Source organism: Penicillium cinerascens, assembly GCF_028974065.1.
Source record: "Penicillium cinerascens strain IBT 15544 chromosome Unknown contig_16_segment0_segment0, whole genome shotgun sequence".
Lineage (NCBI taxonomy): Eukaryota > Fungi > Ascomycota > Eurotiomycetes > Eurotiales > Aspergillaceae > Penicillium > Penicillium cinerascens.
In genome coordinates, this window is record NW_026695286.1 from 2,451,703 (window position 1) to 2,469,670 (window position 17,968).

A 17,968-nucleotide genomic window follows, 5' to 3' on the forward strand; every position below is an offset into this window, starting at 1 on the left:
GTTCGATGTTGAAAATACATCCTTCTGCCATGGCCAACACCATTTCCAGATGCAGAAGCCCAAGAACCAAGTATGCCACAGTTTGACACCACCAAAACCAAAGCTCCAAAAAATGTGCAAAAAACCACCCAAAATCATGAGACCATAAATCATTGTACATCAGAAAAAAAGAAACATCTACTCAACCGTTTGATTACACTGGGCACAGATCAATTTCTGCTTACCGTCTCGCCCCTTAACACCACGGAAATTTGTTCCACTGCAATTATTGCACTTGAGGATAGCGTCATCACCCGACCCACCAGTTGACGAGCCATAGTCACTGCTGAGCACACTACCAGTCGTACTCAGTCTGCGATCATGGGACGGGATGCGATTGGGGCTGAGGAGATCATTCGACTTGCGCGATTTCATCGCCATAGCATCGTGCGTAATCTTGTTCCAGTACACATAGCTATGATCTCCCTGCAACCACAGAGGGTTTTCTTTGTCCTTTCCGGCGGCTACAAGATCAGCTGACGATGCAGGCAGCGTCCGTGGGTCTGAGTGATCGACCGGTAGGTCAGGGTCATTCTGCTGTCTGGATTTCTCGCCGGAGTAGCGGTTGTCCACCGGAGTCCGATGTGAAGCCGATGGTGGAGAAGTTGTAACGGCGGATAAAGATTCATTGGGACCCAGACTTGATGGTCGGGACGAGGAGACTCGGACTGTTGGGGTCGGTCTGTGTTGAGGAGATGGACTGCGACTTTTGAGTCCAGCGCGGGAGCCTTCGGTACTACTGCGTCCATGGCGGATGACTGAGTTGCGCCACGAGATAATTCGTTCGGACGGTGTCTTTAACCCTGAGTCCTTCCCGGTTGAGGAGGCGATGCTACGGCGCCCGGAGTTGGAGCGTCGAAGAATCCGCCGCGTGAAGTTCGAGCTTTCAGTCCAATTCTCATACTTCCGTTTTTGATATGCACAATCCTGTCGAAAAATCTTGATATTTCCGGAGTAGTCGGCGATGACGATGATGTTTCCATCGGGATGCGTCGAGCGAGACAGATATGTCGGGGATTCTTGTGCCATTCTGCTGACGATAGACATGCGCGGTGCCGATGCGGATCGCTTGTGAAGGCTGACCGTATCCCGCGCAGAGTCTGCTTTCTTTCTGGACTGATCTGGACTCACGAGAGCGACGGGCGGCGGGTTGCAGATATCATAGATTGGATCATCTGACAGTCCCAACGCCTGCTTGGTCGCCGTCGGCGCCGTGATAGCCACCGTCACAATGGCTCCCTGCGTTTCAAAAACCTCCACCGCTCGTTTCTCTGCGTCTCTTTCAACGGGGCCGATTGGCCATACGTATGCTTTGCGATCCTCACTGCCACAGATGACATGCTTGCCGTCGTCGGTAAAAGTCGCCCTAATCTGGCTACAGGTGTTCTCATTTCCGCGGAACTTGGCTTCCAAGGTGCGTTCCTTGAAGTCGTAGAGTCGAATACGAGAATCGTTGGTGGTGACCAGCAGTTTGATATCGCCGTTGGGGTCATCCTGCGCGACCATCATTGTGTCGATCCCGGTGATCTTGTTGCCTTTGGAATTGCGTCCACGGGCCGATCGAACATGGATCTGCCCAGAAGTTTTGAGACCCTCGGTATCGTAAATATTAAGCAGACCGTTCAAACACCCAGCCATCGAATATCGGCCATCCGGCGTGAAGCCAACGGCAGTGATCATGTCGGGTAGGGTCGTCACGTACGCAACGCTTTTGTCCGGGATGCTCCACAAGCGCAGCTTCGTATCGAGTGACCCGGCGAGGAAGAATCGATCATCCTTGGGGTGGAATTGAATCGAAGTTACAAAATCACCGTGCTGAAAGCAGCATAAACATTCCGGTCGACTTGCGTGCCATAGTCGAACCGTTTTGTCCATGGAAGAGGAAAGAATGAAGTTGTTCTGCTCCAGCGGTTAGCAAATGTTCGGTTGAAGTATACCCTTGGAATGTATACTTTACTCCAGCTCAAGTCCAAAATACTACCCGTGTGACCTTCAAAGACCTGGACGGGCTTCGGTCCGAACACGGGAGCCTTTAGGCTCGGAGTCTCTTGATCCTCTTTCGGCGCGGCTGCTTCGTTCCGCATCGCCGCCTCTCGTTCTTCGGGTGTCGTGATGGTTTTCCAAACTCTAACCTTCCTATCCTGGCCAGCGGCTGCTAAATATCTGCCGTCCTTGGAGAACTCGACGGTCCAAACAGCTCTCCCCGTTGTCTCTCCATTCTTGATATTGGTTGAGGTCGACGCCCGTCGCTCAGCCTTTGTCGATGGGGCTGTACCCTCCAATGTCTGGGCCAGGAATACGCGGTGAAACTTCTTCTCTTTCTTGTGATGCGCCCGGATCCGCAAGTACCGGGATGGCGCAGGATGTCGAGGAATGAAACCTATCGGATGTGAGGTATCGACAGACATGCGGCTAGACTCTGCATCTGAAAGTTCATCTTCTACATCAGAGAGGGCGTCCTTTTTCTTGGTTCCAATAATGCGACTGAGGAAAGAAACAGCCTTTCTGCAGGAAGGAAGAAAGAGTCAGCCGGGCGTTCATAGATGACGGAGTCCGAGGATTTTATAATGGACCAACGTGAGGGACAGGACAAAGCACATACTTCTTTTCTCTAGGACCTTTTGAGTTTGGTGATGCATCGCCCCGAGCCGTACTCTGGTCCCATGGACCCTCCGAGCTGCCCGCTTCGGCCTCGTACGATGCTCGACCCAGTAACTTGAGGGGAATCGACTTTTGGGTATTCGTGCGTTGGATAATGTGCTACACATACAGGTCAGTCTCCATCCATGGAATCATGATACCGTGATCTCCGCCGCAAACACGCCCTCGTACCCCGCATTAACCAATCCAGACATCAAGTGCAAGCTTACCTGTGAGAGTGGATCGATGGCGCTGGCCTCGGCACGGGTTTCGTGCGTAGAGTTTCTGACGAGAGGCCCGCCAATGGGTGAGAGCCGGTGAGTATTCCGTTGGTCATCCTGCTGGCTGTTGCTGGAGCCTGATGCAGCATCTGATATGGCCGAACCTATCATTTATCAGAATTGTTTTTTATGCGCTGGGGCCGCGGAGCCGTGCGCTCGTGATCGCCAGAACAACCAGGCCGAATCGCAATGTTTCCACATACCAGCTGGAAGCGTGGAGGATCTGGGCGGCGCAAGTTTAGTTTCGTGGGTAATCGCGGGGGAAGTCGACGCCCGTGGCAATTCTCTGACTTCCATGTCGCGCGCGCCCAAGTCGCATGAAGTTATTTACGGAAAAACAGATGTGATAATGAGAAACGAGTATCAGAATAGTTGCGCCATATCAGAAAGAAAAGGGAAGAAAAAAGGACCGAAAGGAATGGAGCGGCAACGGCCGGAGTAGATGACATCAAATCGGGGCCCGGACTTTACGAGTGGAGCAGACCCTTCTCTGGCCTCTTTACTATAGGACCGTTTATCGCCATCAAGCGTCGCTAAGAAATCCCATTATCGCGGTCGAAACTTTCTACAGGGTCTGGGTATATACATGGGTCCTTGTGTTCGTTAAAGGTTCGCCTGCAGTTTGCGTGCGCGGTCCTTGGCAATGTCACACATCGCCTTGGAATTGAGTCAAGTCAGTCAGGAAGAGATCGCATTCGAATCGTCGTACGCACCTGAATAGTCTCGGCGATTTCGCGCTCGCCGTCTGCCCGATCAATGCGCTGGCGCATTTCGGCCATGATGACATCTCGGCTGCGGCCGTTGACGAACGAGCTATCGTCCCGATAAGAGTCAGAAAAGAGAAAGGATAGACGTGGGGGATCCTCATTTAGGGTCTTACACAAATCGCAGTCCGGGGAACTTGGCCTCGTACTCGGCATTCAACTCGCGCAGCTTTTCGGCCTGTTCCTCTGCACCCTCGTTCAATTGCGCCTGCTCCTTCTTGCTCAACTCGCTGAGATGTTCGGGGTTGGCGGGGGCCCGACCGAGCCGGGGATGCGACCCCAGGATGCCGAACAGCACATTCCGGTCGGTGGGCGAATTGACTGCGGAGAGGGCGGACATGCGACCGCCGACGGCGTCGATGAGCGAGGCGTAGGAGGAGAAGCTCTGGCCGGCGAGGACGGGAACCATCAACTGATGCAGCTCGGGCGATGGCTCGAACAGGGTGTCCAGCACCCGCAGCTGGGTTTCCTGGGGCTGGTGGGGCAGTGACGAGAGGCTTGGAAGATCGGACATGGTGCTTTTGAGTCAGGTTCCAAGTCGCAGATTCCAGGGAATGACTACGGTATAAATGTCCAGTGCTGGGGTCCCCGCCTTCGGGGGTCGCCGAGTGTCCAGCGTCTCGGCCGGGGACCGGCGGCACAGTTGTCGGAATTGAAGATATTCGGTACACGGCTTTGGGATTCCGATCTCGTCTGCAAACTTGGAACAGGACGTACTCGGCCATTCTTGGATAGCCGGTAGTATTCTACATTGGTCACCTGCAGACCTCTCCGCGTACACGCACGTCAATGGCTCGAGCCGAGGCCGGTGATATCACTACATTCCTCAGGTACCATATACCTAGATAAGATAGCCGCGTCGAAGTATGTGAGTTGGAGAAGGGTGTGACCTCGTACTTGTGGCTTTCTCAGTCGGTGGTCCTATGCTATAAAGAGCACTGACTCCGAGCCAGCGTTTCAGATGCTCGGCTTAAATTGGGATAGCCGCGAGTGGAGTCCTCCAACGAATGGAAGCGGGTGCCCCTGAGCCAGAGGTTCGTCCCTGCGACCTATTAGACTCTATCCATCCTTTTGTCAAAACAAATCGCGATCTCGAGATCTTGGTCCCTACCGGGCTCCATCTCTACGCTCGGTCGTTCTACCGACCCGGTGTCCAGATCACCTTACCCCCTCCCTGCTTCCTTACCTGCAATTCACCTAGGTCCCTCTCCCCGGCCCTTCTCCATGCCGTGCGCGCCATGTCTCTCAATGGGCTAGATAATCCCGCCGTGGTCGAAGCCTACCAGAGTGCACTTGCTGACGCGGGCGGATGGTGAGTCTCGTCCCCCTTTAGGGCGACCGCGAGTGTACCCCGCGAGACCGTCTCGCTGACATGCTCCCAGGATTCTTCTGCACTACACCGCAAGGGATGAGGTAGCTCTGCTCGATCGAGGCACCGGCGGGGTGCCCGAGGTGCGCAATGCCATCGAAAATTACGAGGAGACGTCGCCGCTCTACGGCTTTCTGCAGTATCGACGGAGGAAGGTCATCCTGAGATACATGCCCGAGGGGCTGTCGCGGCTGATCCAAGGTATGTACTGCGAGTGTTCCACATGATCGGGACTCGACCGCTGACAGGGGGTCTTCAATTGTCGAAGCTCGAAGCAACGTTCAATTTCAGTCCGTCCTCGACAAGTTCACCCCGAATGACACCGTGCTCGCCCTATCCCTGGCATCCGAGCTCAACGAAAGCGCTCTATCGTCCGCATGTCTCCTACACACGGCATCCGGATCGATCACGTCCTCGTCGAGCTCTCTGCGCCGCCGTCGACTGATGGAAATTACCGAGGACGCCGAGGAAAATGGTACAAAGGAAGAAACAAAGGAACAGGAACACCCTCACCCGCCGAGTACCCAGACGAAACAAAGATCGGGTAGCCTCAAGTCAGAGGCTACCATTGTGCCTCCCACCGTTTCACCTGAAGAAAACTCCTCGCCTGACCTCCGACCCCCGCCCTCTCGAGCCAGTTCCCGAGCACCATCCATTGGTAGTCCGCCGTCCATTAGTCCCAGCGAATCCCAGACCAGCACAATGTCTCCCAAATCCCCCGACTCCAGCTCGGGACGTTTCAAGTACCGCAACATCTTGGATGAGTTCCCTCGACCATCAGAAGAAGCCCGAATGTCGACCCAGTCTGCGCGGCCTTCTTTGCGAGATCTGGAACGAGCTGCCGGTATTCAGCCCAAGGTCAAATTGGGACCTCGTCCGTCCGTCGACTCGAGTGGACGGCCTCGTACCTCGGGGTCTTCACGAAACTCCGATCAACGTCCTGTTGCTTCTCTGCCTTCGGGAATGCGCTCGTCTTCGCTACGAAGGTCCAACGTCGAAGTCCCTCGTCCCCGATCACAAGGAAGCTCTTTTGCGTCCAAACCGATCAGCCGAGCACCCCCGATCCCACCGCTTCTCGTTCCTCCCCCGAACATTCCCATTTCTAGACCGCCGTTATCTCCCGGTGCCAAGTCATTGGGTGCGTTGTCTACCTCGTCAGGGTTGACTCCCGAGAAAGAGCGGTTGATGAAAGCGCTGCAGCAGAGGAAGAAACAAATGGCGAAACGGGCGGAGGAGACCAAGAAGAAGCAGAGTATTGAAGAAGAGCCGAAAGCAGAGGACGATATTGCAAAGCACCAGGAGGAGAACAAAGAAAATATCAACTTGCTGCCCGAGCAGGAAAAGCCGGAGCCGCAAAAGACACAAGATGATCAAGATGAGAAACCCGCTAAGCCGGCAGTGCCAGCTCCCGCGTCACTCAATGACGATACTCCTGCTGCACCAGAGCCTCAAACCGAGGCCCAGGAGGAAGAAACTCTTCCTGCCACGGTGTTTAAGATAGAGCCCCCTGCGGAAGTGGACGTGTCTGGTTTCGAGGGCAGATCGTCCTCAAATACCCCCGATCTTAGTGCGGGTACTAAATTCTCCACCGGTCACGAAGAAACGATCCTGGAAACGATTCAGCCTAAGACGCCGCAGACTGTCTCTGAAGATGAAACACGCGCCGAGGATGCCGACTCCGCAATTCCTGTCCCAAATGAAACTAAGGATGACCTAGTCCCACCTAGCGCCGTTCTCGAGGTTCCACTCGACAGGGAGTTGACAGAAACCTCAGCCACTGCCCCAGAGCCCCAGGATGCTTCTTCTTTACATCAATCTGATATTCCATCGCTCAAGAGCGAGCCATTGGAGGCCCGATCTGTAGACGCTGGTCCGGCAAAGGCCCCTGAGTTTACTCATCCGAACACGCCGCCTGCGAACGCTCCCCCTAGCCCCGAGATTGAGCCGTCGGTCGCACCCTTCTCCGTTTCGATTGACCCAGTTCCGGCGGATGAAGGGGTTCCCGAGGAACCGCCTGTCGAGATAGCTAACCTTGTTCCCTTGGACCAACGACGGAAGATCCACTTGGAACCGATTCAAGTTCCCACTCCGGAGTACTCAGACGACGACAATCTCCTTTCCGACGATTCATTCATGGAAGAGCTGAGATCGGCTACTGTCCAGGAGGCCAGACCAGTCTCGGTCAAGTCCCCCGGTGATCAGCCCTGGGGAGGCTCACGCGCTGTCTCAAGCTCGCATTCGCTGGCATCTTCATCTCCCATGCAGGCATTTGCAGTGGGTAGATCTGTGTCAAGCTCGTACCCTGACAACGGGCCTCCGACCCCATTGCTTGTGGCCAAGAAGGTCAATGTTTCTTCCGGTATCTCGAGCCGTATTAAGGCTTTGGAAAAGTTCCAGAGTCGAGAAGGCACTCCTCAAAGCGGCACCCATCCTGTGGGGGGGCCCTCTGCCTCATCTTCCTTTGATAGTCTTCGCAAGCGTGCATCTGTTTCTTATGGAAGTCCTGAGAGCTTCTGCCGCGCACCAAGCTTGAGCCGTCCTGAGTCGCGTTCCAGTCCCAATGCTCGCCGCACCAGCTCCATCTCGGTAACGGCCCGTATTATTCGCGATACGGGTGTTTCTCCGGGGTCTAATGGCCTCGAACCTACCGAGTCCGACATTCTTAATCTTCAGCCTAGCCCATTGACCGTGCAGCACGGCTCGAGCGAGGAACCCCTGCCTACCAGCGAATCGGTCGAATCCACCAGTCGTTCGGGGACCCGCAGCATGTCTATATCATCCGCTGGATCAAGCCTACCGACTGCATCGGCGTCTCGCCCTGGAAGCCGCCTCTCGTTGTCTTCGCGTTCCAAGGCCGATGAGAACGCCCAGGCGAGCTCGCCCTCTCCCGAGGAGAAGAAGGCTTCCCGTGCCTCCCGTCTCATGCGCCGCATGTCATCTATGACAACCAATTCGCGTCGCAGCATCATTGGCGCTCTCAGCCCACCGGTGAAAGAGGAGGACGCCAATCCGATGGATACTCCAACCATCTCGCGATCATTGTCACGCTCTCGTGTCTCGGAGCCTATTGACATCGGCGAAGTCAATGTACAATTCCCCGATACACTCCTTTGGAAGCGCCGATTCATGCGGATCGATGAGAATGGGTACGTGGTTCTCACGCCCGGTACCACTGATGCAAGTGCTCGTAACATGACCAAGCGCTACCATCTCTCCGAGTTCCGGACCCCCTGCCTCCCCGACGAGGACATGCAGGAGCTGCCTAACAGTATCTTGCTGGACTTTTTAGACGGCAGCACCCTTCAGTGCGCTTGTGAGTCACGGCAGGGACAGTTGTCTGCCCTTCAGAGTAAGTCTTGCTCGAATCTTTGCTCTATGGGATCCATGCTAATCCAATGATACAGCCCTTATCGATGCTCACGGCGCGCATCAGCAATAGACCTTTCATCAACGCCTGAACAGGACTCCTTCCTCCACTGGCTATCTTTTGCTTCATTCTTCTTTTTTCCAACTTTACATTTTGAGCCACATCTATCAGCGCAGCTCATCCGCGTCTGTGTCCATCATCTCATAACCCCTTGATCATTACCAGCTAGACCTTGCGTCTTCCTTTCCTTCCATTTCCCACCTTATCGGTTCCTTTCCTATCTCTCTTCTTACTCTCGTCCTTTGACCTTATCTCTTTCCCTCAATTCGTGTCTAAATGCGTGATATATGTGGCATGTTCCGTGGTTATACCCCTCCTTCAAGTCAAAAAGCTCTTTCCTTCGAACTTCTCCCATGTACAGGTGAACGAAGATAGACCGATATCTATCTTGCATCCGCCTCTTTTGAGGCCCAGGAGTTTGTCTTATCAACTTCTTTCTTTCTTCGGCCTCAATTTCTGAATGCATTTGAACGGGATCACCGATGGATGTCTCGGGTAGTTCTGTTGCAACAGGAACATCATGCGGCTTGGTGTTGTACATAAGGCTATGCACTATTCTAAAATGAGACCCAGTACTAGTAATTACCGATACAACTCTCGTAAGTCTATCAGGTAAACTCCCGAGTCCTGCAATGACCCTGTCATTCATGGCTCTAGAGACGTTCTATTGCGCACGGAGTGACACTCATCAACCTACAAACTTGAGAGTATACCACACCACCCGCAAACAAGCACAAGGGTAAAACAACACATCGCAGCAACAAACCTAAGTAGCAAAAGCAAGCAGAAAAAGTCACACAAAGACTAAGAGGACAAGCAATCCGACTCCAACCCATGAGCGCGGGCGGATGCGCATTTATCTGTCCCACAAACCATGCCACGTTCCAAGTTTAGACTCTGTTTCTTTCAGCGGAGGCAGCATTCCGTCCACCGTAACATGGAACGTTAACACCCAATGTCACACACGTAAGTCCGGGATAGGCTTCCCCGAATTATCGGTATCGGCTCGGAAAGGGCTGCCCGGGTGGAAGGCTGCCGGGCTGCGTCACCAATACGTACAAGTACAAAACAAGGGAAGTAGGATGCGAGGGAACACAGGCAAGGCAAAGAGTTTATGCATCTGGCCGAGTATAAAGATGGCGTGATATCTCTTTCTTCCAGAGTTGAATAGAAACCAACGGGTCGTTATTGACTGCATTTTCAAATCTCCTTCCAACCTTTCTAGTTCCACTTCCTCAATCTTCATCTTCACTTCACAATGAAGTTCCTTGGTATTATTCAGTTCTTATCAATCGCAAGCGCTCTCGCCTCATCCCACAGAAGAGCACAGCCCCTCGAAATCCAAGGCCTCTCAGCAAACCAATACTCCAACATAACCCTCAGCACGCTCCATTTCACGGTCCACGACCCTAGCACCGACGTAACCGATGACTGCAACGTTTCCTGGTAAGCATATTCTCGCCCTGGAGCACTCTGTTTAAACATATACAAGTGTGTACCTTCTAACCCCATACAGGAACACCAGCAGTATTAACCAGCCAGGCCTCGCACCACGAAAGTGTCTACGCGGACAATTTGAATTCGGCTTCCGCTATGGCATCGGCAATATCGAGAATTTTACTCTGGTGGTGCAACAGGTTAATGGGTCTGCGCAGGGCTCGTCCGTTGTTACGGCGTACAGGAGAAATCCAGACTGGATCTGTTTGCAGAATCCGGTGCAGGGGGTTAAGGAGCGGTGTGTTTGGAATGGGACGTTGAGTATTAATGTGTAAAGTTCCCACGATTGATGGCCGTTATGTGGATGACGGTGGCCATTGGATTGGATTTGTACGTTGGTTACTGGGAGGCTCTCCGTGAGACTGTGGTGTATATTGATATAGATTTCCTGTGCTATTCAATCTCTCGAATGCTTCATTCTTATTTGGATCTGTCTACAGAGTGTACTGTTTTGATGCGGTCTGCTGGGCTGACCAGCAAGGAAGAAAGGGCTAAAGTTTCGAGAGAAGCAAGATCTGCATTCTAGCAAATGTACAGATTGGTGTCTCTGAAGCCAGCATTATATCTAAGCCGTCCATATCTGGGTCTTCAACGGCGTACCTATTCAAGGGGTCGAAGCCAGCTCTCGAGCGCCATGATCGTATGTCGTCGTCCGATTCCACGCATCGTGATCGTGAAAGGGCTCGTTCATCTCACGTAGTGTGTCCATTCACCTGGTCCTGCGTTTCCGCAGAACGTGGCTTTTTTGGGGTGAGCATTGCCATCACATCTTCCGGTTCGACCGCGTTTCCATTCTCGTTCTTGACGGGATACAGCTCGGGGAAGGCGGTCCGCTTCTGCTGCAGATGCTGACCGACTAAGTATTTCATGAGGTTGCTCACGGGCATGGTTGAGTGCATGCGTCGCTCGGTTTCAACGAGCTCGACTCGCATCTGCACCTCCCAATCATGCTCCCCGGCGTGGTCCTCAATCTGCTTCCTGCGCTCGAGTCCCTTGCTAGTGAGGACTGTGGCGCATCCGGGCATTCGGCATGCCCAAGTCTCAGACTCATCAGGCGCATTTACTATGCTGACCTCTGAGGTCCACTGGCCTGTGCTGGGGGCTGTGGTTGCGTGTGTGTGTGCTGGTTCGGCTGAGAGTACGCTCTTCAACAGAGAGGCAGCAGCAGACCGGGTATTGGTATTTTTGAAGTCGGGTTTGGGTCGGGCTTTTTCAGATGCAAGAGGTGTGCGAATGAGCTCATGCCCGCGGCTCTTGCTGGGTGTATCGATGTCCTCCATTCGGGTATCGTCATCATCTTCGTCATCGTCGTCGGACTCAACGTTCTGCTGATTCGCAGTTGTGCTACGATGTCGTTTGCCCATGACCTTATTTGAGACAGAGGCATTTTTGGGCCGAAGAACGGACTTTTGAGTCCGACCCAGCTCTTCATCGCTGGAATCATCCAGTAGAGGTAGGGGTGTTAGGAGGGAGGGTGGTAGAGACGTGTGTTTCGAGGCAGCTTCTGAGAGTTCTCGGTGGATGACATAGCGAGACCACTTGAACCTTGTCTCTCCTTCCTGGTCTTCTTCATCCAGCTTCTCCAGCACGGCACTCGATCTGGCGTCGATGATCTGGCGGGCATCGTCCTTGATGAGTGAATACCGAGTGGACAGGCGTTCTATCACAAGATCAAAGTTCAGCCGGCGCTTTGCCAGATGTCCCTCGTCTTTTAACTCGTGGATTAGCTGGTAGACGGCATCAGCCTGTGATTTAGAAATTGCACCCGGGTCGTGTCGAGGAGTGGACACCAAGGGCATCTCTTCGTCTTCATGGTCATCGGGATTGGGTGATTGCTGATCCACAAGCTTCCGGTACTCGTCCTACATAGATATGAGTCAGTATCAACAGAAGATATTAGTGTCAACAGAGCATAATGGGCGACTCACGGGGAATTGGCGACGTAAGTGAACAAACACATTGGTTTGTTTCCAGTCCACATCTTCATCTTCATCTTCAATCATGCATCGGAGTAAGAAAGGCGCATGTTCTGCAAACACTTCGGCCGACTGTTCCCAGATTTCGCAATCACCGTGTGTGTGGAAGACGTACTGTTCGGAGTTTAGCTTGAAGGTTGCGGGTGGAGAAGCTCAGAGCTCACCTGTCGACAAAGGTTCTTGAATGTGGGATTGATCTGCTTTTTCCCTTGCTTGTGCCTGTCAATCAGGAAATACAGCATGTCAACTGCCTGGACCATGCGATTGAACGTCGGCAGATAGCCTTTAGCAGGCGAGATGAGGTACCAGCCGGCCTTGCCAGCAACCCAGATCTCGACACTGCGATCCTCCGTCTGACCATAAGCATAGTGTGTGACATCGTCGATGATAATGCGCTTCGAAGGGGAGTCCGGATCGAGAGCTAGAGAGAATGCGATAAGTGAGCAACAGCAAGCTTGATAGACGCGTACGATAAGCGTCACGGGTAATCGAGGACGCACCGAGATGTTCCTGGTGTTTCTTGAGCTCCAGACATCCAATCACTTGCACCGGATTATCTTCGGAGGCGTCGAGGACATTCGCGTAGAGCATCTTGCCGGGTCGCAAGACCTTCACGTCGGTCAAATCGAACTCCCACCAATCATTCTCATCGGTGATGGAGGGATCGATGGGAGGCAGGACGGTTTCTTCGCGGGCTGTCATGGTTGCGCGCGCGGCATGGTGGGTTAAAGGGAAGGAGAGGTGCAACCGCGAATGAACGAAGTCGAAGTCGAGGTGGCATGGAAGGAAAGAGACAAGAGCAGTGAGTTGGAATCTCGCAACAACATTGAAGGGTCCCATCGATGTCCGGTAAAGTTACCGGTACCTTATCGGTACCCGCGATCCCCATAAATTACGTCCTCGGGCTTTTTCTCTTCTCCAACCGTGCAACAGATGCCATTTCCGCGAGGCTTTCGACTTTTTCGCACTTCTATGTCGGGCGAAAAGATCGTCGAGGGCGTCTTCGGTATGTCTACTCTTGGTTTCCACTGAGACGCATCACTGACTTCACAGCCGTTCACAAGCCGCAAGGCGTCACCTCCGCCGATGTGATTCGCACCTTGCAGAAGCATTTCAACCCCTCCAAGACCTTCAAGCCATGGCTTGATGAGGAGAAAGCCCGCCGGGATCGTGAGAGCAAGTTCCAGAAAAAGCGCCGCCGTCATCCCAAGCGATGCGAAGTTAAGCTGGGACATGGCGGAACATTGGATCCGCTTGCGACGGGAGTGCTCGTCGCCGGTGTGGGCAAAGGCACAAAGTCACTGCAGGACTTCCTGACATGTACCAAGTCCTACGAAACAATTGTCCTCTTCGGTGCCGAGACAGATACCTACGATCGACTGGGGAAGATCGTGCGCCGGGCCCCGTACGAGCATGTTACGCGCGAGGCTGTCGAGAAGGCACTGGAGCAATTCCGTGGAAAGATTATGCAGCGACCTCCTATCTTTTCGGCACTGCGAGTGCAGGGAAAGCATTTCTATGAATACGCGCGTGAAGGCAAAATGCCGCCGGTCGAGATCAAGGAGAGACCGGTGGAGGTCGTGAGCATGGATGTTGTGGAATGGTACGAGCCTGGAACTCACGAATTCAAGTGGCCCGAGGAAGAGATGACTGGTGATGAGAAGATTGTTTGCGAGCAGCTTCTGGACAAGGAATCATTGCCTGCGGCTTCAGAAGGTGAATCTGCCGGCCATGAGTCATCCAACAAGCGCAAGTCGCCCCCTCCTGCAAATCCCACCCAAGAGGAAGATCAAGAAGCGGGCAAAAAGCAAAAAGTTTCCGAGGACGGTGCGGCGCAAGCAGTGGCACCTGAACCTATCGCCCCGGAGCCGGCCACAGAAGAGGCTCCCACCACACATGTCGAGCAGCCGCGACCCCAGCCGGCAGCCGTGAAGATTAGTATGACTGTCACTTCCGGTTTCTACGTCCGCTCGCTGGCGCACGATTTAGGCAAAGCCGTTGGCAGCTGTGGCCTGATGAGTGAGCTTGTGCGGAGTCGCCAAGCTGACTTTGTACTCCAACCCGACAAGATCCTGGAGTATAAAGATCTGGAAGCGGGCGAAGAGGTTTGGGGCCCAAAGGTGCAGAAGTTCCTTGAGGAGTGGGAGAACAAGAGGGCTACCAAGGCAGAGGCTCAAGCCGCGGAAGCTCAACAATAGATGTATCCGAGCGAAACGGTTATAATTGTATAAAAGTTTCTATTCCAAGTACTTAACAATTTGAAGATACGAATTGGAAAATATTTGGTTCATGATTATCTGAATATTTTCCGCTGATTCAAATGTTTTCAAGACGTAAGGTTTTAGCCCTCTGTATATACCACCACTTAAGTGTCGAGCGGACATCGCTATAGCATAGCAGATACGGAATCTGTTGTCATAAAAAGGAAACTCGATTGACCATGTGCAAATGCAGGGTAAAGATTCTAGTTATTACAGAAAGCAACGGTGAATGTACCACCCTTCGAAATTTTTTTTGCACCTCATGCGCCTTCACCACCGACCCGGATCCTTCTCACGGCTTTACAGTCGGCCCTTGGCGGCGCGCTTGCTCTTGCCGGGCCGCTTGGCTCCGCCGGCCTTCATCTTCTTCTGAGAAAAGCTGCGCATGTCACCACTGGAGGCAGCGTCGCCGCTTTTCGAGAAGCGCTTCTTGCCACCGAAGCCGAACTTCTGATCTCTCTTCTGGCGCTTGTTGTTGGGGCCATCACCGGCACCACGGCCGCGCTTGCGATCGGGCTTGTCAGTATCCTCGATGGCAACATCGAAGAGGTCATTGGCGTCATCGGTGGGGGCAGAAGTGTCAGCCTTGCGCTCTGTGGAACATATCGTTAGCAAGTTTGTCCAAGAATCATCAACAAAGGACGTCAACATACTCTTCTTCAAGGCAGTGATCTTATCAAGAGTCTCGCGCTTCTCCTTGGCTCTCTGCTGCAGCTTGGCGACCTGCACCTGCTTGCCGAACTTCTTCAGATCACGCTGGCGGCGTGCCTCAGCGGCGGCCTTCTTGCCAGCAGCCTCGTCATACAGCTTCTTCTTGATCTTGTCCATGTGCTCGTCGTTCTTGACCATCTCCGCGAAGTAGTCCCCGGGGCGGGTGAAGGAGATACCCTCCTTCTTCAACAGGCCGCGGGCCGAGATAGCGGCAGCCTGGCAGACCTTGTAGAAGGCCAATTCGCGGTTCAAGTCATCGTTGGGGTCTTCAACCTCGATAGGCTCTTGCGAGACTAAGGAGTTGTGCTCGGAGAATGGGGTCTGGGAGGTGATGAAGGAGATGCGCTTGAGGGAGGAGGTAATGGCGGCAGAGTTGTTGATGGTGAGACGCTGGTGCGGGACGATATCCTCACGCTCGTCGTCTTCGAGGTCTGAAAGCGGGATATCTTCTTCCTCTTCCTCCTCGTCCTCGTCTTCCTCGTCGTCAACAACATCCTCGGCTTCGTCGTCCTCCTGTACCTGCTCCTCATTCTCCTCAGCTTCGGAGCTAGCAACCTCCTCGTCCTCCTCCTCAACCTGCTTGGCGGCCTCTGCGCCGGCCGGGCCCTTCTTCACGCCTTTGCGCTTCTCAGCGGCCTTGACCTGCTTCTTCTGCTTCTCAGCATCGTAGTCCCGGCCCTTGTGGGCATCGAGAGCCTGAAGGAGTTTGCTTCGTTTGACCATCGTGTCTGATCTGCGGGGAATTGAGGTTGGAGAATGACGGTGAAAAAGCAGCTGGCAATGCTACGGGATTTTTTTGAACTCGGACCAGGCCCGATACGGTTAGCGTCAGCGATAAGGCGCTACAAGTGGTTAGCGCGCGTCGGGCCTGGAAATACAGATGATCCGGGCTTATCGGGCTGCCCTACTCTGCTCCTCCGCCTCCACGAGTCCAGTAAACATCACCAGTACCACCATGGCTGAGGAATCTGCTGCCGAAAAGGCCCCTGCTGGGGAGTCCTTCTTGTCACAGCCGGTAATTGCCTACTTTGCAAGCACAACGTCGGTTCCCCCGCTAATCCACCGCAGAACTCCGATGCCCAAGGCCAACTCACCGCGGCCGTCGACGAGCTCCTCGACCAACTCCAAAGCAAGTTCGACAATGTCTCGAAAGAGGTGTTTGGGAAATGTGCGTTCACTCCCATTCAACTGGCGCCCCAGCTGCTCTCGTTTATGCACGACTCAAGACTGACTCTTTCGCAGTGGACGACATGACCCGCCGACTGGACGAACTGGAGGCTTCTTTAGTTTCCTCCGGAGGTGACTCGGCCTCTGTGACACCAACTAAATAGGAGCCGCCCTGTTTGTGATCCGAGAAGACGTGTTGCATATGGCGTTACTTGGTGCAGAGCGATAATTGAGCGCTATGTTTGGATCTCATGGTTCCGTGGCCGATTCCGACTCTACATCTCCTATCACTCAACCGTTTGAGCTTGGCCTGCAGCTTTTTTGTTTATGCTTTAATGAAGATACCCTACGTTTATACAAGACAGCCTTTGCAGAACAATTTTCGAATTTATAACCATTTTTCATATACAGACACGGGCCTCAGCAGAAAAAAGTAGTGAGACCCAGATTGTTGTTCTGGATTTCTCAATTCATACAATACAGCATCAAGCCAATGTTCTTCTAGCCATCCAAATCGAATATTCATCAGGTGGGTATGGAGGTTGGCCTTCCATGCAGCTTTCCCCCCAAGACCCAATCCGCTTGATTAAGCAAAAGATAAAAACGAGCTTAGAGCTCATCCTTACCAGCCTGCTGGTCCTCACCAACAAAGCCACGCAGGATGTTGCTCCGCGAGACAAAGTCGTCAATCTTCTCGGGGGCGGAACCGCCCTTCTTCAGAATCTTGACGAGACGAGCCAGCTCCTTGGAAGCGTACTCGCCGTTCTCGCTCAGCTTGGTAGCAACCTTGATATAGTACTGAGCGTACTTGTCCTGCAGGCCCTTGGCAACCTTCTTGATCTCGGCAGCGAGCTTTTCGAACTTCTGCGCGGGCGCGTACTCGGCAACCAGCTTGTCCAGCGCCTCAACGGTGCCAGCTTTGCTGTTCAGACCGCCGCCAACGGAGCGGCTGGATCCGGTCTTGCTGTTCAGGAACTCGACGAATGCCTCCTCGGAGCGGGCACCAGCGTACGCCTCGGCCTCGGTCGAGCCCTTGGCGAAGAACTTGATAGTCGGGTAACCGGTGACGCCCTGCTCTTTGGCCAGGGCGCGGGCGTTCTCAGCCTCGGCGTCAACCTTGGCGATCACGATGTTGTTCTCGAGGGCAAAGTCATTGGCGAGGGTTTCCCAGATGGGGGCGAGGGTCTTGCAGTCTGTGATAAGAGGGATACGGTTAGAACGAACGCGAATGAGACGAATCAAGACATGACAACTTACGACCGCACCACGGTGCAGTGAACGCAACCAGGACATCCTTGTCACCACCAACGGTAGTCTTGAAAGTGGCGTCATTCAGGAACTCAACCCTGCTGGGCTCCTTCTGCGCACCGCGAGGCTTGATGCCAGTCTTCTCGGTGATGAAGGCAGACAAGCTCTCCAGATCACGACCACCCTTATATTCCTCAGGCGTGTCGCTCTTTCCATCGAACCACTTAACGGTAGGGAAGCCCTGAATGGCGAAGCGCTTGCCCAGGTCGCGGTTCGCGTCAGCGTCGACCTTGCCGATGGTAACCTTATCCTCGGCGAAAGCAAAGGCAGAGGCGAGCTCCTCGTAGATGGGGGCGAGGGTCTTGCAGTGGCCACACCAGGGGGCGAAGAATTCAACAAGAGCGGGCTTGCCGGAATTCAGGACAACGTTGTCGAAGTTCTTAGGGATGAGGTCTTTGACAGCGGAGCTAGCGTCGGCAAAGCCGCTGAGCACGGTGAGGGTGCTCGCCAGCAGGTAGCTTAGACGAACCATTGTGAGTGTTGGTATAGGGGAAGATGTGAAGGTTGGATCAACTTCCAGGAGGGAAT

At 53.7% G+C, this 17,968-nt stretch overlaps 9 protein-coding genes across 9 annotated transcripts; 4 read left to right on the plus strand and 5 right to left on the minus strand.

Moving 5' to 3' along the window:
• Window positions 1-177: 177 nt before the first annotated feature.
• On the minus strand, window positions 178-2,447 carry N7498_000904 (WD40 repeat domain-containing protein; the record flags this gene model as incomplete). Its single annotated transcript, XM_058447967.1, has 2 exons — window positions 178-1,938; window positions 1,992-2,447. 2 exons carry the CDS (start codon window positions 2,445-2,447, stop codon window positions 178-180), a joined length of 2,217 nt encoding a protein of 738 aa, XP_058313378.1.
• Window positions 2,448-3,563: 1,116 nt separating this feature from the next.
• On the minus strand, window positions 3,564-4,238 carry N7498_000905 (2-oxo-4-hydroxy-4-carboxy-5-ureidoimidazoline decarboxylase; the record flags this gene model as incomplete). Its single annotated transcript, XM_058447968.1, has 3 exons — window positions 3,564-3,617; window positions 3,674-3,773; window positions 3,841-4,238. The coding sequence occupies 3 exons, from the start codon at window positions 4,236-4,238 to the stop codon at window positions 3,564-3,566; spliced, it is 552 nt and encodes a 183-aa protein (XP_058313379.1).
• A 608-nt stretch (window positions 4,239-4,846) lies between these two features.
• Window positions 4,847-8,532, plus strand: N7498_000906 (uncharacterized protein; the record flags this gene model as incomplete). Its single annotated transcript, XM_058447969.1, has 4 exons — window positions 4,847-5,036; window positions 5,107-5,294; window positions 5,362-8,442; window positions 8,498-8,532. Exons 1-4 carry the CDS (start codon window positions 4,963-4,965, stop codon window positions 8,530-8,532), a joined length of 3,378 nt encoding a protein of 1,125 aa, XP_058313380.1. The 5' UTR covers window positions 4,847-4,962.
• A 1,246-nt stretch (window positions 8,533-9,778) lies between these two features.
• On the plus strand, window positions 9,779-10,292 carry N7498_000907 (uncharacterized protein; the record flags this gene model as incomplete). Its single annotated transcript, XM_058447970.1, has 2 exons — window positions 9,779-9,966; window positions 10,037-10,292. The coding sequence occupies 2 exons, from the start codon at window positions 9,779-9,781 to the stop codon at window positions 10,290-10,292; spliced, it is 444 nt and encodes a 147-aa protein (XP_058313381.1).
• Window positions 10,293-10,709: 417 nt separating this feature from the next.
• Window positions 10,710-12,833, minus strand: N7498_000908 (uncharacterized protein; the record flags this gene model as incomplete). Its single annotated transcript, XM_058447971.1, has 4 exons — window positions 10,710-11,879; window positions 11,946-12,107; window positions 12,158-12,414; window positions 12,464-12,833. The coding sequence occupies 4 exons, from the start codon at window positions 12,831-12,833 to the stop codon at window positions 10,710-10,712; spliced, it is 1,959 nt and encodes a 652-aa protein (XP_058313382.1).
• An 88-nt stretch (window positions 12,834-12,921) lies between these two features.
• Window positions 12,922-14,191, plus strand: N7498_000909 (pseudouridine synthase PUS4; the record flags this gene model as incomplete). Its single annotated transcript, XM_058447972.1, has 2 exons — window positions 12,922-12,999; window positions 13,047-14,191. The coding sequence occupies exons 1-2, from the start codon at window positions 12,927-12,929 to the stop codon at window positions 14,189-14,191; spliced, it is 1,218 nt and encodes a 405-aa protein (XP_058313383.1). The 5' UTR covers window positions 12,922-12,926.
• A 363-nt stretch (window positions 14,192-14,554) lies between these two features.
• On the minus strand, window positions 14,555-15,688 carry N7498_000910 (EBP2 family rRNA-processing protein; the record flags this gene model as incomplete). The annotated part of the gene is made up of 2 exons (XM_058447973.1): window positions 14,555-14,847; window positions 14,908-15,688. The coding sequence occupies 2 exons, from the start codon at window positions 15,686-15,688 to the stop codon at window positions 14,555-14,557; spliced, it is 1,074 nt and encodes a 357-aa protein (XP_058313384.1).
• Window positions 15,689-15,920: 232 nt separating this feature from the next.
• Window positions 15,921-16,296, plus strand: N7498_000911 (heat shock factor-binding 1 family protein; the record flags this gene model as incomplete). The annotated part of the gene is made up of 3 exons (XM_058447974.1): window positions 15,921-15,980; window positions 16,034-16,133; window positions 16,208-16,296. 3 exons carry the CDS (start codon window positions 15,921-15,923, stop codon window positions 16,294-16,296), a joined length of 249 nt encoding a protein of 82 aa, XP_058313385.1.
• Window positions 16,297-16,741: 445 nt separating this feature from the next.
• Window positions 16,742-17,912, minus strand: N7498_000912 (protein disulfide isomerase family protein; the record flags this gene model as incomplete). The annotated part of the gene is made up of 2 exons (XM_058447975.1): window positions 16,742-17,325; window positions 17,390-17,912. 2 exons carry the CDS (start codon window positions 17,910-17,912, stop codon window positions 16,742-16,744), a joined length of 1,107 nt encoding a protein of 368 aa, XP_058313386.1.
• Window positions 17,913-17,968: the final 56 nt, after the last annotated feature.